The sequence below is a fragment of the Phyllostomus hastatus genome, unplaced genomic scaffold (genome assembly GCF_019186645.2).
Source record: "Phyllostomus hastatus isolate PE091 unplaced genomic scaffold, TTU_PhHast_1.1 phas_contig_40, whole genome shotgun sequence".
NCBI lineage: Eukaryota > Metazoa > Chordata > Mammalia > Chiroptera > Phyllostomidae > Phyllostomus > Phyllostomus hastatus.
Genome location: NW_025333872.1, coordinates 73,644,796 through 73,669,616, shown reverse-complemented (window position 1 = coordinate 73,669,616; position 24,821 = coordinate 73,644,796). Strand labels below are relative to the sequence as shown.

The window sequence follows — 24,821 nt, the reverse complement described above, 5'->3', positions numbered from 1 at the left end:
TACCAGACACGAATTTAAACAATTCTCCAAATTTTCCAATAGATCCTTTGAGATGCTAGTTTTCACCTCACAGAGAAACTCTGAAAAATCACAATTTAGAACTTAAGTACATAAAAATCCCCAGCTAATATCAGATGTACAACTATATGTTAATAAATACAACATGTATTAAGTTTACAGTAGAGAAACCTGGCAGATTTCATTTTAAACAAGTGATAAGAGTGAAGGTTTCCAATAATGGGAGTAATTTCCAATTGCCTTCTTGTGCTTCCTGATGCGATGAAAAGTGTCAGTATTCTTGCCAAAAATGCACAAATCAAGAAGAGACATCATACAAACCTAGACTAAGTAATTGGCTTCTGCCAATTATGACATTCAAAAATGTCAAGGAATATGAGGAAAAGCCAAGAAGCTCATTTGGACTGAAGGTGACATGATCTCTAAATCTCACACTGTTCTGGCTCAGATCCTGAATTTACAAAGAGCGTAACCGGAACAACTGGCAAGCTCGAGTGGGGTCTGTGGATTAGATTTTCCTGATTTCGATGGTTAAGCTGTGGGTGTATGGGGAGACTGTTCTTGTATTAGGAAATGCACAATGAAGAATTAAAGGGTAAGAGACCATGTTTACAGCTTAGTTTCAAACGGCTCAAACGTTAACATTGGGGGAAGTTGCATGAAGGGCATCTGTCAGCTCTGCTATCTTAGTAATACAAGTAATTTCAAGTTTAATGTAAACTTGAAAATAAAAGGTAACAAAATTCCTAGCCTGTCTGTGCCAGGGAAAGTGCAGGAAGATTCACACCCTACACAGGGATTCACAACTCCCTGCTGAGAATCCCTGTGTAGGGTGTTCATCTGGATCAATGGTCCTGTGAGGGCTGCCTGGTAAGAGAACCACTATGCCTTTATGAGACTGTGCATTCTGGTTTCCTGGTAACTTTTGGACCTTATCTTTGGGCCATGGGTGACCTACCAACATAGGAAAGAAATGATGAGAACTGGTGGGCAGTATGTGACTGCTTTTTATAAAGTTTTAGGCAATGTAACTATTACATTCATTCCTACTAGTGTGGATGATGAATGGTCTTATAATGCCACTTTGTCAAAAAGAAATGAGGGGACAGCGCTGATGGAATTCCAGGGGTAGGGGGCTCGGCAGCGGGGAAGAACTTAGCTAATGGCAAGAAAAAGTGGTTCTGAGTAAAGGGGATGCCATTAGGGTAAGCTGGTTCTGCATCCACCCTGTAGTCAAATATCTTGTGTGTACTTTGTCTTTCACGGTTTATTTCTATCTGATCTTTCATAGTCTCTAAAGCTCTCCTTTTTCCTTATCCCCATGGGCACTAAATTTTGGTATTTTTCAAGGTTTGTCTTCCAAAATGTAAGGTTTCTTCTTTTGCCTCTTGTTGGACCCTGCCAAAACATACAGTGTAGTTTACCTAAAGAACCATAAGACCCTAGAATTTTAGTTAGGTAACTCAAATGGCTAAAATACGCACATATGCTTTGGAACCCTCATCCAATTGAGTCTGCATCCATGGTTTTCCTTTTATGGGCTCCAAAGTTGGCCATGTCTGTCACCTATCTTTTCCTATTCACTCCAGGCTTTCATTCTGTTCTCCTCCTCCGTCTTAAGTCTTTACTTCTCCACTAAAGCTACTCAGATGCCTCGTACATATTCTAAACTCCATTCAAAGTGTAAAATAATCCTAAAGGGTTATTTACTTCCCTTCCATTAGTTTTTTTTTAGTGATCTGGTATCTTTTCTTTCAGATGTTCAGAGAATTTCAAGTTCTTACAAGAACAGATATTTATAAGAAAACAAGAAACATTCTAGAATCCTATTCAGAAAATATACTGACTTCTTTTCCAGCCGTGGACAACCCAATCAATATCACCTTGCAAGAAAAAATGAAACAGCACACAGATGAGGACACGTTGAAATGTTGGTAAACCTGAGAGCAGAGTGATCTGGTCTCGGTTATCTCTGTAATTCAGGGTGACTGGAAAAGTTCTGTTTTGATAAAATGTATAATTTAGTGAAACAACATGTAGAAAAAAGACTTCTCCAATAGGAGGTTTGGGGTATAAATATGAAGAGCCCATTTGGTACTATAAAACTGTATTTAGGGAACCAATACTCTGTTAATTTCATACCCTAAATCACAAGGAAAAGCTGGATAAAAATTACCCTGGCCGAGGGACAGATGATAGAATTACCTTCTCCTGGCCCAGGTCTAGCAGGGAGAACATGGGATCTTGAAAGTTTTTCAGGTGGAGATGTTGGTAAAGATGGTTGTGCAACATTGATCTAAGAAGGCTAGTTTGTTCTTTGTAGAAGGTAGTGATTTCAAAAATCTAGATGCTTTATACTGGCTGTGCTCACAACAACTAACATAAGCTTATTTTTACTTGGACCGGAACATGTTTGCTTTGACAGATATGAAGATGACAGCCACGTGTTTAGTCCTACCAGAGGTTTTTGGGGATGATCCCAGCCTTTTTGCCATTGTGAATGAGAAGGTACGCAGTATATCACTGATCACGGGTTTGACATTTCACATCTTCATATTTGAAGGCAGGCTGGCGCTCTATTCGGAAGCATGTTTTGTCATTTTTAAAAATATATGCTAAATTGCAACAAGCTCATTTATTATAATAAGGTGGTTAAATCCAGGCACCTTGTATTATTTCATTATTTTACACATCACACCATCTTCTCTCTTCAGGTGCGAGTGTCTACACCCGTGTTAGAAGTTAAGAACCCTTTCGACACTGATGTCTGTGAATTTTCCTTGTACGTAGAAAAAGAGAGGCTCTCAAAAGTGGATGACTGTGTCACAGCCTTGGCCGCTCTCGTCGCGGCCTTTCGTGTATTTGGGATCCAGTGTCCAAGACGACTGTCCCAAACCCTCAACTTCCTGGAAACGCTGATTTTCGACATGCACAGTCCCCATTTTCCTTCTATGAAAGAAAAGGAGAAGGAAGTAGGGTTTCAACGTTCAGTCACTTAACAGCATGCCTAGTATTTTATCAGAACTGATCTCTGGAACAGCTGAAACTTTATTAAAAATTCTTTGAATTAGGGTTGTGGTAAATATTAGAAAATCATCGTGTCTCAAAGATGTTAATAAATTTAATGCCTTCTATCTTGAACCTTAGATACTTTGTGAAAATCTGTAATAAAATACTATTTAATTGAAGAGTTGTTTGAGTTCTTAGGACTTCCATGGTCCAAGTTGCACTTTTATGGGTAAATTATAGTTTTTGAAGGACACTACACTATGTATTTGCTCAGGACCTTTGTTTTAGGCTATGACCTTGCACTTAACTTAATATGCCCACCTTTGAAAGACTTAATGCCCAGGAACTGCACATTTGGGTGCTGCGGGATGCCTCCTGGGTCTGAACACTGCTTGGAAACATTTTGAACTTGGTATATTTAGAAGATGCACATACTCCCTGGTTCCTCTTTCCCCCAGCTGACCTGCATGGCCTTGGTGTTTCCTTCAGTCACATTTGTTGAGACAAGGGCTGCTGCATTCCTGCAGGCCCCTCACTGCTGGCCAAACCCGCTGGCCTTGGTTCTGATCCCCTCCCACCTGTGTCTGTCTGCCAGTTTCCCTCCTGAAACCTGCCTTTGTCTTCTGCTGCCTCCTTCCCTTGAGAAGCAGAACTGTACGCCTTACCTTCTTGGTTCTTACCTTCCCATGTGGCTTCTGGTCTTCCCTGGCCTTGACCTCTGGCATTTGTGTTTCCCCTGGTTGCCCCTGAGGCTTGTTTGCGACTTCAAGGCAGACCTAGCTTTTCTCTCCCAGGGCCACTTGGGCACCAGCTGCTAGCTCTCAGGTGAGGGCCCTTCTTAGGCCCGCTCTCCAGCCTCTCGCAGGAGTTCTAGTCCTGGTTCCTCATCCAGCCCACAGTCCCATGTCCTCATTCATCCAAAACCATGGTTTTAAGATGCCCCTTGATGTCACCATCATGGCATCAATGTTACTTACCAGTTGTGGCAGATCAGGTTGGCTTAGTGAAGATGCTTAAGTGTGCTAATACTTGCCACCCAATGTGATGAGCATTTTTTGGATTACTTCATAAATCAATTTTTTAGAAGGTTAAAAGGGATTCATGTAACTTACTGAAAAAAATATCTTGATAACATACATCTCTAGAAATACTGCAAAACACTAATACCTTTCTCTGACCATTAAAATGCTTAAGTCAGTGAGATAAAAGAAAATGCAAGACAAGCTGCCCACCTCTATCCACAATGACTGTGTACTAACTACTTACTTGCATGGGAATGGACAGGCAGAGCAAAGAACAACTTGGTACATGTCATTTTCCGATGAACTAGTTCCTATTCCAGTTTCCATCTCTTCCCTTTCACTAGAATGTGCCCTTGGTTCTTTACCAACTTTCCTTCATTTATTCCAATTACTCCCCAACACTTTTTATGTTTCACAATGTCCTGTCTCTCCTCTTGCAAATGAATTTACCAAGTCCTTAAAGATTCCCTTCCTCAAAAGTTTCACAATCTCCATGGCTGAAGTTGAAGGAAAGCCTCTCTTTGCTCCTTAGGCTGGGGCGATGAGATGGGGGCGGGTCTATGGGAAACTGCAGGGAAATCTGGCTCCAAACAAAGAAACAAGTTGACCATGATGGCAGGTTCACATATGCATTAATATCTCTTTTGGTGGTGCATCTATCTCCAGTCCCTGGCATGGCCTGGCCACTTGGTAAATACAGCTGGACTAACCTAACCTGATTTTGTCTGGAGGCTGACTCCTCTGGATCTAAAAGCTGCACAATGGCCACCTGGGCCGTTTCAGTCTGCAGGCAGGTCGCATTTGTTTTGCCCAGTGTTCTCTTAAAAAAAAAAATGCCCTTACTTGGAAAGGTCCTACTAGCATATACCAACATGCTGCTTAGAACGAGATGTTTCCAGGGAGATTTAAGTCTCCTTTGTTATACACGCTTTAAACCAGAAAAGAGAAATCCCCAATGAGTGTAACCCCTACCTGACAGAAGAATATAATTTTTGAATTTTTTTGTCACTCTTCACATTCTCTGGAGCAGAGTGTCACAAACAACCTGAACCCTGCAGTCACCCCACAGTGAGGTAATGCCCACGTACATGGTTCCTGTTTGGTGTTGTTCCTGTTCTCTTTTGCCCTGCCTAGTTGACAAGCCTTTTGAAAAAATCATACATATGTAAAAAAGTATCTGCAATTAAGACTTTATTTCATTCATGTCAGATATAACAAGTGCAATTTGAATGTACAAATTCTTAGCAAAACATAAAAAAAGGAAATGAAAACTAACAACAAAAAAATTTGTTTAAGCAGACTCATGCAAAGAAATGAACAGAACACTGCAGATGTCGCTGACCCTGTATTTACCTTTAATGATGACATACGCAAAAGGCTGCTAATAGACTTCCGAAAGGGGACATCAAAGGAAATTCTACATCAGGAGAAACGAGAACAACTAAAGACAAGCAGAACCTCCCCCAGAATTCAGACAGCATGCTGCAAACTTACTTTCTACTTTTAAAAAAGACCATCAGTAAGTGTTCAATCTGAAATCAGAAATTACATCCAAAAGCCAATAAAATAATTTACCTTTTTGCCAGAAACGCATACTTGCAAAAGAAACACTACCAGCTATCATTTTATGGGTAATCAAGGGCTTTCATTTAAAGTGCATTTGTATGCTTACATATTGAGGAGAACCCACCGAGAAAGGAATCTCTCCAAAATGCAGGTTCTTGAATAACTGTTTTGGGAAGTCACCTCCCTGATCTGTGAGCATTTAGAATCTTTGTGTCTGCTGGTGGCGCTCCCTCACACCTTGCCTTCTCTGTAAAATCAATAAGCTCTCTCTTCAGCCAACCCTGAAGAACCTTTGGGTTTGGAGAACACGGCAAGATCTGGGACAGAGCTCTTGACGGATTAGTGTTTCTATGAACAGAACAAGCCCTTCATCGATCTCTGAAAATCACCAATTACCTCAAACAATCAGAGAGAAGCTCAAGATAATCTCATAAATAGTTTAAGATCCTTACAAACACCTCCCCCACTCACGTAACTGCATATTCCATGATATCACTGGACTCTACAAGAGTCCAACACACAGGGCATCACAGCGTTGAGACTGATGCCACTCAAATACATCACCTACTTTACTTATGTTTATATATTTTTTTCAGTTCCATTATTTATATACACATTTTTGGTAATTATAATAAAGATGCTGGTGAAAGTAATTTGTTTAACATTTCATAATACGTGCAAAAGCAAAAACACAGATTTAAAGAAAAGTAATTTTTACAACTACTCGGCCTCAACAAACGATGACAAGCAGTTAGGCAATATCATGATTTGCAAAGTTATACTTGGCATAATGTTGCAATTCAAAATATGGCACAGAATTAACAATACAGATAACCATCCCGCTGGCTAAACTTAGCCAGGTTTTGACTATTTTGGTTTAGGTTGAAATTTGATTATATAAAAAGATTCCTGAAAGTATTGAAAAAGAAACAGTGTACATGAAAGAGAATTCATCAATGTTTACAAAATGCCAAAAGTTCATACTCTGCCCCATTAACCATAAATAATTAATGAAGTTCCCCTTCACCTCCCACCCCCTAGCCTCAAAAAGATTTACAAAGATAAATTTAGCTCAGTGAACAGAACTGAAAGATGACTGTTGTTAGACAGTACCTGGTTAAAAGCTCAAGCACTTTCATAAGAATTCATATATTGTCTCTGGAGGAATATAAATAATCTGATCGCATTGCTCTGTCGAGTTTTGGAGACTTCTCACTTAGGAGTTATAATTGTCCTTGTGCTTTGAATAAAACATGAGCTTTAGAGCAGAAAGCTGATGGTATTCAAAATTCACCATTTTCAAAGTTCATTGTGAGAGTTCTTCTCTGCAGCCTTGAACATCAGGATAGAATTGAAAATTTTGAGAGCAGGGCCCAGCTTAATGCTCATAATTTTAACAATGTCTGTCTGTGTCATAAGCAGAAATGCTTCTCCATCAATTTGCTGAAATTGGAGAAAAAGACAAAAGATTGTGAATTAACCGGATGTAGTGTTGTGGGAAATATTTGAAGTTAAATTATCAGCTGTCTTACACACAGCAACACTAAAACAGCACAGACAGGAGAGTTCATGTGTACAAATAACGTTTCCGGATAAACGGATCTTATCTATAACAACACCCCAAATGTGGACTGGGAGCAAAGTAAAAACTCATTCATTCATCTGAAAAATCAGCTCACAGGAAAAGGGGAGGCACCTGCACATCCCAGTGATTCCTCTTATTTAGGTGCTGAGTCAAGAAGAATTTAGAAAATGTGAGGCACCTCAAATTCACTTCCCCTCATGACAAGTTTTAGTCTAAAATCAGAGATGAAGGTACAAAAATATTTGTGGCTATAAACAAAGAAATTTTAGGCAAACACATCAGCTACATGCATATATATATTTATATATACTTAAAAATATATAAATTTATACATAAATATATATATACGTACATAAATTAGCCTTTTATTGAATACCATGAAGAAAAAAATTGTGATAACATTTCTAGAGTGGCTACAATTACTCTTCATATGCAGAAGGAAAGCAGTTACCAATAAGGGCAATCAACGGTGTAGCTGGAAGAACACGAGACTGGTGTTAAGAGCTGTGGACTCTAGGTTGGTCCTTCCTCTACTTGGGTAACTGTGAGAAACACCCTTTCCCTCTGCGTCCCTTCTGAGACTAAAAGTCTATGCTCCTGCAGAACAGCATGCTTTGAGGTTCCACGACACACCTCTAGGAAGTTGATGTCTAGTTTAGTGGGCAGAGCAAAGGAGTAGAGTCTTTTTATATGACTTTCAGCTCTTGGAGAGTTCTACCATCTTAAAACAATGAACACACTTCTCTTTCAGCTTTTTCATTTTTGCATAAAAAGTAAATCACGTATTTGTTTTTTCCTCAGAGTATGCTGGAAACACTGACAGCAATGTACTGTTAGGGGTTGAACTGCATCCCTCCCAAATTCCTACGTTGAAGTCCTAACCCTCCAATAACCTCAATATGTGGTCTCATTAGGAAACGGTCCCTGCACATAGAATTAGTTAAGAGGAGGTCATACTAGATTAGACTGGGCCCGGAATCCAACATGACTGGTGTCCTTATAAAAATGGGAAATCTGGGCACAGGGACAGACACCTACAGAGGGAAGATGGTGTGAAGACAACAAACGCCACCTGTGATCCAAGGACGGAAGCCTGCAGCAGGTCCTTTCCCATGGCCCTTGGAATAAGGAACTTCCCTTGTCAAACCCTTCTAGCCTCCAGACTTGGGCAACTACACATGTCTGCTGTTGAAGCTACAGGTTTATGGTGTTTGCTACAGCAGCCCCAGCAAACAAATACTACTCTACATTCTGTAAGCAATTCATTAGCAGATAAAAGCAGATATAATTAAGTAGCTATTTCTTAAAATTTCTCTTTATCCTCAAAAAACCCCCTACAAAACCCTGTAAATCTAAACTGCCTATATACTTAATTAGCAAGAACTACAGTCATCGTATACCACTTCAATAACAATTATGTATTAAGTTACTACTTCTCAACAATGAAACACACTGCTGTCTTTGAAGAGAAGGAAAGACACTCCGATGTTAATTTGAGTGTAAGATGTGTTAAGTGGCAGGTATGAGAAACGGTCCACTGTGTTTTGGCATCATTTGCTCTGATCTCATTTGCTTGTGCTATGACAGCCTTCTGATAGAGCAAGGCCAAGCAGAGGGGCAGATCTAATAACACTTCACTCAACCAAGACAGACCTTAGCAAAATGAATGGCCTGAGAGAAACCTTCTAAATCATGAATGAAAATGTCAGCTACCGGCCCAGTTCCTAAGGAGCTCACTACAAAGTCTGAATCGTTTTATTAATAACCTTGGGCTCTGTGGAATGTCCTTCTGAGACTATGTCAGAGTTTAACATGACAGATGACTGATGAAAGGACCATTCAGAGCACAGGAAGGCTGGGATCTGAAAGCTAGGTGTGGAATAAAGTTTTGGTATTTGGTATATTTGTGGTCATACTGGAAAGGAAAAAAAATCATCTGAGGCGAATGCCAGTCTATTACATACAGGCTGCTCTGATGCACGGCCACAAGGACAGACCTCAACTGGGAGGAAGCAAACTTAATTGAGAAAATTACTTTCTAAGAACAGTGACCACTGCAATGTATTACTGGGTTTACTTTTTGTTTGTTGCTTTTGTAATATGTATTATTTAAAAAACAAGGAGGAGGGTGACATGGGGGCTGGGGGCTCCCACCTTCCATGCCATCCCTCTTCCCACTGCACACACGGGTTCTTTTCCAGTGCTGTAACTCTGCAAACCACTGCAGCATGCCCTTCGGGTGCCTTTCTCAGGATGTAAAAATGTGAGTATACGCACGTACTAAAAACTTAATAAACATCTATTATGTTTCAAACACTCTTCTTGGGCTTGGATACACAGAAAGGAAAAAAAAAAACCAGATCACAAAAACAAGCAAATAAGCAAATAAAAATGCCTCATAGAGTTTCAATTCTAGTAGTGGCGTACCGACTGTAAACAAAAAGCATAATAAGCAAAATTAATTAAAGGTAATTCATAGTCATTAATTCTAAAAGGTGGTTAGTGCTGTGGGAAAAAAAAACCCAGCTGGCTGAGGAGTGGGCAGTTGGGATGGAAACTAAACGAGAGTAATCGACAAAGACACTTAGGAGGAAGAAAAGAAACTCAAAATATGAATAATTTTCAATTAAAGATCAACAAGAAAGAAGATAAAACATTAGTAAGAACAGAAATCAGAGAAACGATGTTGAAAATCAGATCCCTGTGCGTTTCAACAGGCACCCATCTAAAGCAGACAGGAGAGCTGAGCGTGTAATGACATGGGAGACCCGGGGCTGGACTCGCAGCTCTCCTGACGGGCCCGCAGTGCTGCTCCTGATTGAGGTGTGTGATGCTAAACAGTTGAGGGCAAACACAGGAGCAAACAACTTGCACACACTTATAAACTGTAGACAGCAGATGTTGGAGGAAAGCCTGAGATTAAGATCTAAGGGCTAACTGTTCTGGGAGGAGCCGACAGGCAAGACAGCATTACTTCTAGTATAACACAGCCCGAGTTCCTTTTTGTTTTAATGCTCCATCCATATAGGTGATATCATCATTAATTATCCTTCACACTGAAGTTCTGGACAGGCAGATGAGAACAACTAAAAATTAATTTTCCAACAGCTGACTGTAACGTGTATCGGTTATTAAAAACATTACTGATAAGATCTGAAGGATCATGTTAATAAGGATGATAATAGGACATATAGGCATCAAATGGATTAGTTAATCTTGGTGCCATTAAAATCATGTTTGAAAATAAGATAATGGGAATGAATTTCCTGGTACTAGAAATAAACTGTTATTTCCTTTTTTGGTTCCTTTCTCTGCTATAACTATATAAATGCATGTTATTAAGTTTTATGTTCATTTTTATTTAGTTTTGTAAAAATAATGAGTCTAGTGCTATTGCTTTGGGGCATCATAAAGTGGTATAAACATTTCCTTTGCATCTAATCTCACACAAAGACATCCTTATACAACTTATTAATGCCGCTTGTTAGACAACTCTCCATCCATCTGTCAGTTACAACACAACCCGTCTCTTTCCTCCTCTGCCAAGGCAGAGATTTCACCCTTCACTGCACATCGGTGCTCTGATCCCATTAAATCACATACTGCAATTTAGTGGAACACTTACTTCATCCTTAAATACCTTTCCATGTTCTTCACACCCAGGTAAGCTCTGGATGAATTCTGATACCTGTCAAAAATAAGATCAAAATTCCAGTTTAAAAGTCAGTCAGAATCTCAATGCTCAAACAGGTTCTAACTGTTTAACCTACATGTTTTAGTTGTTTCTCTCTGAATAACTTCTTATCTGTCAGAAGAAAAGACCATCCCACCCCCCACCCCCATTAATGTGTTCACTCCTCCGGCCAGTAGCACTCCTACAGCTGGGCCCTTGGCAGACAGAGACAATAAGATATACCTCATCCGTGCTCCATTTGGAAACTTTACTGGCAGGGATTCCAGCTACAGTTGGCAGAAGTTTGCTCTGCTGCTCCCAGCGCAAGGGCAGACATGGAATTGGGGACTTAAAGGACAGAAAGACAGCCGACCGACGTTGTGCCTGCTGGACGCTGGGCTCTTCCCGGGCACCTGGTTGATTGAAAACAAGTGGGAAATTACTCCCTGAAAAGCAAGAAAAAAAGCCCCCAAAGTCACACATCTCCCCCAAATAACGGGCATTGGTTCATTTCAACATTATAGTCCTTGAATAATTATAGTCTCCTGTGTCTTCACTGAAGGTCACCTGAAGGCGACCAGAAGACATAATCTGTAAATGTGACTTACATGTTTGCTATGTCACGCACTCAAGACATTTGTCATTCTGTCATTCAATGTTTCAGGTAAGAAATTGCCCTTAGAGCTTAATGGCAAGGAAAACAACTCTCAGTTTTGGAAACTGTATTTGTTTCCCTTGTTTGCCTTTCAGCTCTGAATGCTCAAGTTTGACTACTGCGTGTGGCCTGTTTTCTTTTATCTCAGTCCTGTTTTGGTCTTTCAATTTTAATCACCTTGACTTCTGAAATAGCCAACTCAACTTTTTTGAAATGAAACATTATTGCAATAAAAACAACAGGATGGCAAATGCTTTTGTCATTTTTCATTTGTGCAGATCAAAATTAAACTATAGAATATTCTATTTATTGGCTAGATCTTCTGAATCCAAGCCTAGTTTACTATTGCTCTCCTGAAAGAATCATTTTTTAGCAAATGATTTTATGTCCTTGGGACTGTTAAGAGTTTGTCAATAATGATCTCCTTAAGATCCTTTCGAACAAAAATCTTTTCTGGAAACTTACTTAAAGCCCATGAGAAGAAAGGCACCTTCCCCGCATATATTCTCCCCCTCACACCAGCTCAGCTATAATGCTAACTCAGCAAAAAGGAAAAAGGACTCATGGACACGAACGACAGTGTGGTGACTGCTGGGGGAAGAGGGTATAGGGGGACTAAATGGTAATGAAAAAAAAAAGGTTAAATTAATAAAAAGAAACTTTATAATACATTATAATGAGAAACAGTATAGTGCAGTCATAATATTCATTATGTTTATAAACACATCAGTCTACTCAGACTAATATTCAATCAAATAATCACTATTTTTCTTAAAAAAGCTTTTAGTGAAACATATACATACATAAGAGACAGACAGACAGACAGACAGACACAGAACCTTCAGGTCATACAGAGGAGGCATAAGGGTCAGGATGTTTTATTAGAAAAGAGGTCTGAAAGAAAACCTTTGTATGCCAAATTAGGAGACCAAAACCCATGCAGAAATCAGACCAGGGCAAGCTAAAATGTAGTTCAGCTTTAGGATACAGTACCACTAAGATTCCTGGCCCTGCAAGCCATAAGATATCACAGGGTATGAGGACTGTACTGCTAGGATCTTGTTTGACATTCAAATTTCAAACATTAACTCCCTGTACAGGAGCTGCACTTGCATGCCACTGTGAATATCAGCAGAAGGGTCTGGACTGATCAGACTGCACCTTCTGGTGTGATAAAAAATGTCTCCCACCCCGGCTGATGTGACTCGTGGCCTGAGTGCTGGCCTGCGACCAAAGAGTTGCCAGTTCGATTCCCAGCCAGTGTATATGCCTGGCTTACGGTTCAGGTCCTCAGTTAGGGGTGAATGAGAGGCAACCATACACTGTTTTTCGTCCATTCTTTCTCCCCTTCCCTTTCTCTAAAAGTAAATAAAATCTTTTAAAAAAAGTCTCCCACTCTTATCATCGTCAAGCTAAAGAAAGTAGAAAACACTTAATGTTTGAGAAAGCTTTGGGCAAAGTGTTTGCTCCCACCTGAAACAGGTTCCCCAGAGTTATTATCCTTTAATTCAGCAATTCCCAGCCTAAAAGATCATTTCAAGGAATTACTTAAGCATGAATGCTAATAATCATCTATAAGAAAGTCTCTGCTAGGTACATAATTGTATCAAAAATGAAGACTGTATGTTCCAGCTTCTCCTGCAGCTAGACAGGTCATACGACAAATGAGATATAAACAGGAGTGGTATCTGCAACGTCTTGGAAGCACCCTTAAAAGGGTGAGAGTACTTCATGTGCTCACCACCACTCCCTCATCCTGCCCTCCCCTTCTTACTGGGTACAACACTAACTGAATGGCTAGTCTACCAGAACTGCTATTGAGCAAGATATAGGCTTGGGAACAGACACTGCAAAACAGAGCAACAAGGTCGATGGAACCTGATTTCCTGATACTGTTGAGTACCATTAAATCCTGGAGTACCTACTTTTGAACTTCCTCTATGTGAGAGAAAAAAAAACTCTGCTATGCCACTTACATGTATTTTGTCACACACACACAAATCTAATTCTAATCACTACTAAGGTTTAAGGCAATAGTGCTTGTAATAGTGAGAGATAGAAAACAACTAGTTTTTTAAAAAAAGATTTTATTTATTTATTTTTAGAGAGGGAAGGGAGGGAGAAAGAGAGAGAGAGAAACATCAATGTGCGGTTGCTGGGGGCTGTGGCCTGCAACCTAGGCACGTGCCCTGACTGGGAATAGAACCTGCGACACTTTGGTTCGCAGCCCGCGCTCAATCCACTGAGCTACGCCAGCCAGGGCTGAAAACAACTAGTTTTGATAATCAATAGATTGGTTCATTAAATGATACTATACCCATCCACAGAGGCAAAGTTTAATATTATTTTATAATTAGTATGAAAATTTATGCAAAAATGCATAATATTATATAGTTAAAAAACTGCAGGTATAATATTTCATATATAAATTACCCAAAACTTAAATACTAAAATCCAGATAATTTATTATCTGAGAAAATAAATTACAGGTAATTTTTATTTTCTTCTTTTTAATTCTCCATATTAGCAAATTATTCTAAAATAAATATGTATCTTTAATAAAATTTATTAAAATATAAAACCAGGAGCTGGTATTAAATAAACTCCTTATTGCTACTCAAAAATAACAAAAAAAAAAATAAAGGCCTCACTTTAATGACTTGGGAAGCAATTAATGCATTTTTGGAATTAAAACATCATGAATTTCTGGGCTTTAATATCAGAAAAAAGAAAATATTAAGTGGCAGTAGTGTTAAAGAGAGAGAACTTGGTGGATCTTTGTATGGCTTTACTACTATTTCATCTCTGGACAACTATCAAATGCGGATGTTTCCTAAGCTGACACTTGCAGAATGGACAGTACAGGTCTGCCTCTAATGTTTGTGGTTACTATTTACTACGTGGAAATTGTTCATTTGCAACCACTTATTCAGCACTCACAATGCATCAGAAACTGTGGAGGACTATGTTGATGCAGTGTACCTCTACAGACTTTCTTGATATAAAGTTGATAATAATGTAATTTTCCTTAAGCAGAAATTTGCAAATACAAAGTTGCTCACCATGCTGTCTCTCAATTCTGGTTGAGAGAACAGGTGTTAAAATTCTTGTTTAGCTTAGGGTTAGGAAAAAGACAAGTGGAAGAGTGATTCTCACAATTAAACATTTCTGATACAGGCGATCCTGAAAGAAAAAGCTGCCAATGTTTCATGTAGAATCAAGACAGTAAGTCTTCAGTGTGAGGAACACCATCTGAAGCGAACATGAAGTGTCTCAGGACAAACATATCCTCACCACCACAGAGGAAGAGAACCTGCTTCCCACAGGACAGCTCCCAACGGGGACCCAGCAGGAGCACTGTGTGGTGGGCTGCCCATGCAGCACAAGTGCCCGGGGGAAGGAGAAGAACCCATCGTGTTCCCTGCCCTGTTCAGACTCAGATCTCACGCTGCTTCCTATTTCCAAGTCAGAACAACGCTAAATTGACAAGCCACAGCCGCTGACTTCTTCTCATGACTCATTACCATCCCTTTAAGCCAGTGACAGAAATGAAACCAGAATGTCTAGCTGCCTTGTTTTGTTTTAGTTTCAAAGCAATGCTCAGAGGCAGCTTTCCCCTGAGGTGAGGAAACCGAGGCCGGACATGCACGAAGCCACACTGCGAGAGAGGCATCAGAAAATGACTCTGGATCTTTGGCCTCCTACTACAAAATAATGGGGTCATGGTCAAGAGGGTGAGTTCAGGAGTCCGACAGATTCAAGTCTCTGCTCTGTCACTGACCAGCTCTATGATCTTGGCTAAGTCAATGTAACAAGACTGCTGCAAAAGTCATGTGATATTTTAAAAGTGCTTATCCCAATGCCTGACATACGGTGAAGACTCAGCAAATGGAAGAAATTACTCCTGTCTTGAAAGAAAGGCCCATCACTGAAAGTGTATCACATGTTACAAAGGCAAAAATGAAAAGGAGTCAATCCGTAACCCTTTAAGGTTAATATTCCGAGAGCCTATAAAATATGCTCTCATTGTAAGGGGAAAAAAGCCAGTAGAAATGGGATATATCTGTCTACTGAAAAAAACAAGTTTAATAGGAGTTACTAACTGGTGACTAAATATAAAAGGATGAACAGTAACAGTGATTGGGTAAAATAAATGGATCATAGCATGAAAAAATGTAGATAAAATTAGCTCCAAGATACTCAACTCAGGCATGAAAGATATTGGAAGGCCACTTCAGGGGTTACAACCAAAATAATAAATTCCTATGGAGATAAAAAGCAAACCTGATTTTTCAAGTGAGAAGCTAATACATTATAAAATGGAATTCCATTCTTTCTGTATATCAGCCACCTATGACAGAGAATGCATTCATGAGAGAGAAAACAAAACTATACTTTTCCCAGGAATATGAGTTTAAATTTGAAGAATACGCCAATGTAGGAACTTAAAGGAAGGTATAAACAACTACTGTAAAAATTCATCTTAAAGTTAGTGAATAGATTTGACAGAGCAAGAGGCTGAGGAAGATATTTCAACTTGAGAAACATATCTAGAACATCACAAAATACATGGTTGTTAAACTGTCACCCTTGTAGTACTTCCCTAAGATCTAGCAACTAAGGGTGGTGACTCATGGTACAGTTGGCAGCTTCCAAAATCTGCTCCAGAACTAAGAGCAGTGTTTGTTTTAATTTTTCCATGTACTACTGTTGGCTGCCAAACCAATTGTTACATATTTTGAATGTCATCCCTTGGCTCTACCCCAAGAAAAACAGGTACTACCACTCAGAAAAAGAGAACAAATGGAGCAGGAGTAATAATCAAAATTTTAACTGAAGGAAGTTTTCTGTATTTAAAAAAGACCTGGGTCTAAAAAAAAAAATCGAGAGCTCATGACATCTCAGACAAAATTATGAAAAAAGACTGAATTTGGGAACCAGGTTCATTGTTTGCAATTGAAAAGATCAGACTGAATTAGGTTACCTTGTTTTCTAGTTCTGTTTTATGTTTCTTAAAGGAAAACCAGAGACCAAACAACAGGAGTGGGTGGCAGGGGTAGGGGAGCAGTGGATACTGTGGGTGCCACTCAAACTGCCCTTCAGAACTAAAACATTCATTCTCAAAGTACAGGCTCAAAGGCCTGGTTCTCTTGCGCTAATTCGGGATATCACCCCGAGCGCCTCATGGGACTGACTGAGGCCTCTGTTACAACGGGATCACAGTTCCCCTTCTCATTCTGCTCAGTCCTGCTGCTCCCAGGGGCTTGGGAAACCTGCACACAACACTCTCAGAGAGTGGTCCCCCAGAGCCCAATCTAAAACAGCAGGTCGTGGCTCTGCTGGGAACTGAGAGCTGGGGGACAGGAAGAACTGACACTTCCACGTATGACCTTGGATCCAAGCTATCCCCAATGTCACCAAGACACCATGGAAGAGTCCTCAGACTCCGTAAGAGCTTGTTTGAAACTGAAGGTCCGTGGGGTCCAGGGACAAACATGTAATAAACTATGGTAACGTCAGAAAGTCAAATCCAAATCTTTTCCACACTAAATAAAACTGGAAGCATTTTTAAAAAAAAATAAGGGTAATTTAAAACTAAGAAAGAAGTTAAATGAGAGCTAACAAGGGTAACACAATTTCACTACAGACAAAATTAATTTATAAAAGTTTTATACAAATATTTCAAAAGCTGAAAAAGAAAGTTATCAAACTCATTTTAGGACGCTAAAACTGGATGAGATAGTAATAGCTAAATCTCATTTAGAAAATTCTTAAACTTATTTTATGCAGTTCCCTTTCACTAGCAGAAAAAATAAGGCGGTAAGTAAAGTATGCAAATTGACCTCTGTAGGTGAGATAAATAATTAAAAATTATATATGAATCCTAGCAACGTTTCCAGAATAAAAAAGAATAAAGAAATAATAATAAAACAAACAAAAAGAATAGCAAAACAAAAACTCAGGCTATTTGAATCAAGAAAATTAGAATAAAAATATACGAAGTTTGAAAAGCCAAAACTACCATGAAAAAAGAGCACCTTTCAAATCACGTTAGTAAACCTGAAATTCTCCATTAAACAGATTGTTTTCAGGAAAAATATGATCAAAATCAGCTCAGCAAAGAAAAGTTGAATAGATTACCAAGTCAGAAAGAGAAGCTGAAAGGGTTATCAAATAAATACTTCCTCAGAAAGTTCAGAGTCTACATGTGGACGGAGAGCAAGCATTGGTTTCCAGGAGGAAGCATGGCAGGGCAAAGGGCAAAAAGGAGATCGAAAGGTACACATTTGCAGTTATAAAATAATAAATCACGGGGCTACAACGTACGGCATAGGGAATAGAGTCGATAAGATCACAACAGACTCATTATGTAATGTATATACAGGTATTAAGTTACTGTGATGTACACCTGAAACTAGTATGTTGTATGTCAAGAATAGTTTAATAAAATAAAAAGGTTATTCCATCATAATGAAGCCAATGAAAAACAAAACAAAAGGGAAGTTCAGAGTCTAGAAGATTTTGCTATGAATCCATCTGAAGTTTCCATAATCAGCAATTCCATTCAATAGACACTTGTTCCACACTACTGCTACTACATATCTGATTTCCATAAAGCAGTAATTTAAGATTAATTTAAAAGTTCTAGCCACGGCTGTCTTCAGTATATTTCATGGTATTTAATGTAGCACTGCATACAAACCCACCAGGTGGCCAGGGTTTGCGTTCCTGCTCTGCCGCCTGCTGGCTGTGACAATGACGACGACGACTACTACTACTATATGCAGCTTCAGCCACTGGTGCATTCAATCCTCAGGATAACCCAGTGATGATCATGACAATCCAGGTACTAATACTACATCAACTTGACAAAACAGAGGAGGAAACTGTGCCCAAAGCCAGCTGCACACTCAACTGGTAGAGCTGAGCTGAGAACGAAGGCTGAGGTCCAAACCACCACTCACAAAGACAGGACACAGCCTTTATTTAAGAACACGATATATCTGGATGATAAAAAACCTTCATAAATTAAGTGTTTTTCTTCCTTTTTAAATACCAGAAACATTTAAAATAATCAATCCCTTGCATAACACTGCCTGTGTGCAAGGCATTGTTCTAAGCAAGTGGCAAATGCTGCACTTACTCCCGGTAAGAGCCCTCTGAGGCGAGCTACTGTCCCCACCCCTCTGGACAGAGCAGGAAGCAGATGCACTGAGAGGTGCTCAGTGAGATGCCCAGGACCACAGCCAGCAGGCGGCAGAGCAGGAACGCAAACCCTGGCCACCTGGTGGGTTTGTATGCAGTGCTACATTAAATACCGCGAAACATACTGAAGATATCTGTGGCTAGAACTTTTAAATTAATCTTAAATTACTGCTTTATGGAAACCAGATATGAAAATCAAAGTATCCCTGATGGTATAGTTTATTACAGGCAGAGGATCATTAGGTGCCATTCACAAATCGTACGTGATAATCTGAACCAAAAAATGCACATGAAGAGCAAAGGCCCTAGGGACAATCATTAAATCATGATCGGGCCAACACTTTCTTATAAAAAATAAATAATAATTATAGAGCTGTGGATAAATTATAAATACAATCTATACTATGATTAACAGTAATTATGACTTCACTGCTTAGCTAAGCCACTGCAGTACCTTGTTAGCAAAGATGTTAAGAGCCATTATTTTCTCCAGTACAACTAAAAACATTCGAGTGATTTTCTGTTCATCTGTGGTATTAAATTAAAACCATATTAATTCTATTTGGATCTCAATACACATCCTTAGATGAATCTAAAAAATGCAAAGCAAGTTGCATCAATAATGCCAAAGAAAATGTAATGCAAAGACCAAACCGAGTATCTTACCCAAACTTTACATACGACATGGGACACACAAGTGAAATAGACTGTAAGTACAGGTTAAGTCTGTATCATGATGAAATATGTACTAAATTTATCCTTATTAAACTTTACTGTCTGTGATAATGGAACAGACAACCAAAGGAAGTTTATCTTTAATGTAAGGATGACTGTAAGATCCAGGTAAGTTGATTGTTGGGTATGACTAGTAATATCCACCAATAAAATGAGATCATGCCTACCTCTGGCTTCATGCGGTGTCTTCACTTCACTTTCTGTTCTCTCTTCACGGTCTTCTTTGACATCATCAGCTTGCTGGTCTCTGAAAAATAACAGGCATTTCAATATTTTGTAATAGAGATATCTTAACTGGTTTAGCACTGCATCTCATCAACTGTTTCTTTAAATGTAAGAGCAAATAGTACCCCTAAAATGTTAGAATTTTTAGTTCTACTAAGAAGCAATGAATGCTAATAACATCTAAATGTCCATTTCCTCCTTACCAATTTTCGTTCACTGTTCAGAAAAGATATTTTAAAGCTAAGAACGGTGTTAAGATTATTCTGAGAAATGTAGTTATTGAATAATTCAACCTCAAATTGAGACATGTATTCATGAGGAATTCTACTAGTACTGTTTGATAAGACGATCTGAAGAAAGGGAATGCTTTGAAAGTCCACACCATTTAATCAATTCACTGTACAACTCAGCTCCAGGACCTGGGGTTGAGGCTGAGATTGGCTCGGGAGAATCAAACTCAATTCCAGGAAGCTTGGCCTGGCTTAATCAGGTCAAATTCATAGGCTGAATGATTCCACCTCTTTGTGACCAAGAATGATTTAATGCTAATTTAAACACGACAAGGATGCTCTAAAATGGGATGGACTTATTACAATCTTACTTCATAGTTTTACCCTTAAGTCAGGGACAAAACTGGCTTTAAAGAGAACCAGGCAAGCTACTTATATTTTCTTTAATTTTTTAAAAACTAAATTTACTGGGGTGACATTGGTTTATAGGGTCATATAGGTTTTGAGTATACATTTCTATGATATATGATCTGCATGTTCATTGTGTGCTCACCACTCAAAGTCAAGTTGGATGATTTGATTTTGGGTGGTCGGTCCTTATATTTTCTTTAAAGCTAAATTTCAGGGATTTAACATTTTCAAGCTAATCTATTCCATTTTCAGAGTTCAAAATAAATTTCACTTCGTAATTTCCTGGGGCTGTGTAGGTTATGATGCTGGTCCATACACCTCAATACTTTATAATATGCTGTATTCATGTTCTGTTGTTTCATAGGTGTTGATACCTTTACAAATATACCCTGAGTTTCTTGAAGACCCAGACACACTTCTGGTAGTTTCGTTTAAAGGGAAAATACATTTGAAACCAAATATCCCAACAAAATATAAAGGAATTTTATAGTCTTAATTATAAAGGCATTAGTTTATTCTCCATTTGGAATAATAATGTAACACAATGATGCTAACAGAGTAAGCATGCAATAAATGTTCACGTCTTAGCAAGACCATTTCTGGGGACACATGAAATTTCACTGGAATCTGAGCTCCTTGGCTTAGTCAAACTGAAAACAACTTATAACAACTGCAGAAGAATACTTGCTTACTTAATAGTGGGGAAGAATCACTGTTTTATGAAATAAAAATATTTTTCTAAAGAGAAACCAATTAAATGACTATGAAGGCTCTCATTCCACAGTAAAAATGGAGGTAGAATGAAAACAAATATAAGAAAATCACTGATAATTGGAGAAAGAACATCAGTTGAAATGATTGGAAAACTATGTCCTCTTTGTAAAACCAGTGCTGAAATAGACTTGGTAATTTCATGCTAAAATCATCTGACTATGCCAAAATTAGCTTATGTGATTTTCTGAACTTGTTTTATATTAAATTGGAAATAATATTCTTTTTTTTTAAAGATTTTATTTATTTATTTTTAGGGAGGGAAGGGAGGGAGAGAGAGAGAGAGAGAGAGAGAGAGAGAGAAACATCAATGTGCGGTTGCTGGGGTTATGGCCTGCAACCCAGGAATGTACCCTGGCTGGGAATCGAACCTGGGACACTTTGGTTCCCAGCCCACGCTCAATCCACTGAGCTACTGAAATAATATTCTTTGAATCCAAATGATATTCTTTAGATAAAAGGCAAAAATAGTCTTAGAATTTTTTGTATATTTCAGTTTTATGATTAGATTTGTCCACGGATAACTAAGTTACATTTTTGCAGTTTTATTAAAGCATATAATTCCTTTATAGTAACACTTACTAAAAGAAAGGCATGAGACTTAAGTATGAGGAAAGTTCCTTTGTATTCCTATGCCCAAATACGATGCCACTGACTTATTTTATAAAATACAAGAGAAGGCCCATTTTCTGGGAGGGAAGACAAAGAAAAGGAAAATAAGTTCTTTGCACCAAAACATTTCTTCATGCTTGTGTCACGAAAGAAAAGCAAATTGAAAGCTATGTGCTCTTACATTTTTATTGCTGCATTACTGAAGCATGCTCTGTTTTTACTTTCCGCATTTTAACTCATGATATTTCATTAAATTGAGCACATATAAACTTAGGAAAATATAAACACAGATATTTGTTTCTACCAAACACAATTCAAATAAAGGACTCAGTAAGAAATGCATGCCAAATGTTTTATTTCCAATTAATATATGGGTTCTGCTAATTCCTTAAAATTAAAAGTGACTAAGCCCCTTGGAGTTCCACACGATGTCTGCTTAGCTGGACAGCGGGAGGGGTGGGGCGCATCTGAGCAGTCTGTTACAACAGGCATCTCGAAATGGACAGATGAACAGAACCACTCAAGTGAACAGGATCCTAATTGACACATCCAGAAATGTGGAAGCAGTTACCAATAAGAAAAGTTAACATTTTTAACACACATTGCACCCCAAACTTTCTGAGCTCTTCACATGTACAATATTTACTGACAATTTACAGGGTAAGTATAGTACCAGGTCTTACTAATGCCAAACTCCACAATTAGATTCAGCGATTATTTGTTTTTCACCCTTGTGTTTTTCCAGAATATAGTACATATCCTTGTTACATGAAGTTAAAGGGAATGTGCCTTTTGTGCCATAATCTTATTTTCAAATTATCTTTTGATAAGGTCAGGAATGAAGAATCTGACTCTTTAATCTTATTAGTTTTATATTTTATTTAAAGTAAAAAATTCCTCAATTGGACAACCAGTATTTCTCTCTCCTGTAAGTTAGGAATTTCACTGCCAGTTCTATTTGAATAGGTACTGTGATGGATTTCTTTTTCTATACAAAAATGAAATCCTTGATCTAGCATTCCAACTTCCTCAGCAAAAGTTATTCTGGCAGCACAATCTTCCAAACACAGACAAAGTATGTTTATATTGGAATGTCAAAACTCCAGGATAATATTATAATACATTCTGGAACACAGTGCAAGATAGGTTTCTAGGCAGGTTTTTTTTCCTCCAAAAATGGCAACCAAAAATATTTTAAGTTGTGTTTTAATATTATAATTTTGCTCTACATAAAAACTTCATCTTTTCTTGATCAACATTTTTCATTACCAACAATTTTACTTAGGAAGGGAATAAAAGCTGATGAGGCACAGGGATAGTGAATTATAATATGGGAAAAGAGCCCAGCAGTGGTTATACATATGGGCTTTTTAAAAAAAGGTTTCATTTTCTAGAGAGAACGGAAGGGAGGAAGAAGGAGAGGGAGAGAAACATCAGTGTGTGGTTACCTCTCACGCACCCCTTGCTGGAAGGCACCTGGCCTGCAACCTAGGTTATGTGTCCTGACTGAGAATGGAACCAACAACCCTTTGGCTGGCAGGCCAGCACTCAATCCACTGAGCTACACCAGCCAGGGATATACATATGGGCTTTAAAAGTGAACAGACCCGATTCAAATTTTAGCTCTGCTAGTTAATATTCTGGCGTGACCTTCAGCAAATTACTTAACTTTCCTAATTTACAACTGCGACTTCTATAAGACAAGGATAATAAATCCTTCACCTCACAGGAATTTTGAGGACTCAATACATAATGTATAGATAAAGTGCTTAGCACACAGCCAAACACATAAACAGGAACATGATAAATGGCAGATATTACTATTTTAAAATTATTTGTTTTGGGATAAAATTATCTACTCATAACTGTTTTCTTTTAGGAGCCAGACTGCAGTCTGACTATCTGGGTTATAGTCTGGGTCTATGAGAAAGAGAGGTTGTGTGTTTAGGATGGGGATGTAATAACAACACCTATCCCACCATCAGGCGTTATGGGGATTAAATGAGCTAACACAGCTAAAAGCACCTTGAAAAAGTGGCTGGAATACAGCAATTTCTCTTGGGATTTTAGAATTTCCAAGAACCAACTTATTTCAACATTTCTTTTGCTTGGACTGCAATGTAATCATAACTAAAATCTTACTTAAGAATATTCTTGAGGCTTTTAATTAAGACAGTGGAATCCACTCAGACGGAAAAATCTATTCTTTATGAGTCAGCATTCTCTCTTTCTCTGTAATTATGTGTCAGGCTTCAGATGTCTGACTATCTTACTCTAATTATGCTATGTGGTAAACATTAGCCAAACAAACACAAGAGTAAACACCATAGTAGCAGGATAGCATTTGAATGCAAACAACTGTATTTCTTCAGGTTTCTTTTTTTCACTGAAAAGCAATCCCTAGCCAATTATGTTTCAATCAGATTCAATTTGTTAAAAAAAAAAACATATACTGAAACAGTATGAAACAATCAATGACTTTCCTTCATTGTATAGATTTACGCTACTATCTCTAAATGCAACATGAGCTTGGCCTGTCTCATAATGGCTTAAAATAACCCCACCTCTTTGTAGAACAGCTTATTCTACTCTATCTCATCGGGGCTTTGTCAGAACTGAACAGTACTGTGCTCTCCAGTAACAAGTGGGGACACAGCAAGTGTAGTGGGAGCTATAAAACATGCAGTGTCTTCTGTCTGGAACATTAAAAGGACGTCTCTTTGCATGTCCCCAGCATTTCTTCGCCTTAATTCTGGGCTGAGGTCACGTTCAGGTAAAAGCTCAGAGAATGAGAATCTCAGTCAGGGCTGTATGTTAGAGGAATTCTAAAAAACGTATTTGAACTGTGCCTTAAATCACTCCTACAAATGGAGAAGGGACTCTGCTGGAACAGCTTCAAGACGAGGAGGGTCACCATCTTTGGAAGGATTCAGAAAAAATGGCAAAACAGGTCGGATTAAAACTTTCAGGTCTATGGTTAACAGTCAAATAAAGACTTTTTAAAATTAAATTCCTCTTGAGATGATACATTAGCAATAGTTTTAACAGTGTTTTCATAAAACATGGCCCAGGAGAGGCAAACATGGTTTACTATTTACTTATC

The 24,821-nt window shown here is 38.5% G+C and overlaps 2 protein-coding genes across 12 annotated transcripts in view; one reads left to right on the top strand and one right to left on the bottom strand.

Moving 5' to 3' along the window:
* The window catches only part of SAMD3 (sterile alpha motif domain containing 3), a 33,476-nt gene extending 30,343 nt beyond the window's left edge, over window positions 1–3,133 (top strand). The window contains exons 9-11 of the mRNA XM_045843775.1: window positions 1,777–1,948; window positions 2,444–2,526; window positions 2,733–3,133. Coding sequence (XP_045699731.1) covers window positions 1,777–1,948; window positions 2,444–2,526; window positions 2,733–3,017 — 540 coding nt within the window. The 3' untranslated portion in view covers window positions 3,018–3,133. The remainder of the gene's footprint in view (window positions 1–1,776; window positions 1,949–2,443; window positions 2,527–2,732) is intronic.
* Window positions 3,134–5,387: 2,254 nt separating this feature from the next.
* L3MBTL3 (L3MBTL histone methyl-lysine binding protein 3) overlaps window positions 5,388–24,821 on the bottom strand; it is a 98,364-nt gene continuing 78,930 nt past the window's right edge. For all 11 annotated transcript variants that reach the window (XM_045843735.1, XM_045843740.1, XM_045843737.1 and 8 more), the window contains 4 exons: window positions 19,637–19,716; window positions 11,117–11,286; window positions 10,826–10,888; window positions 5,388–7,058 (listed from right to left, as the gene is read on the bottom strand). In XM_045843735.1, the coding sequence (XP_045699691.1) occupies window positions 6,915–7,058; window positions 10,826–10,888; window positions 11,117–11,286; window positions 19,637–19,716 (457 nt within the window). In that variant the 3' untranslated portion in view covers window positions 5,388–6,914. The remainder of the gene's footprint in view (window positions 7,059–10,825; window positions 10,889–11,116; window positions 11,287–19,636; window positions 19,717–24,821) is intronic.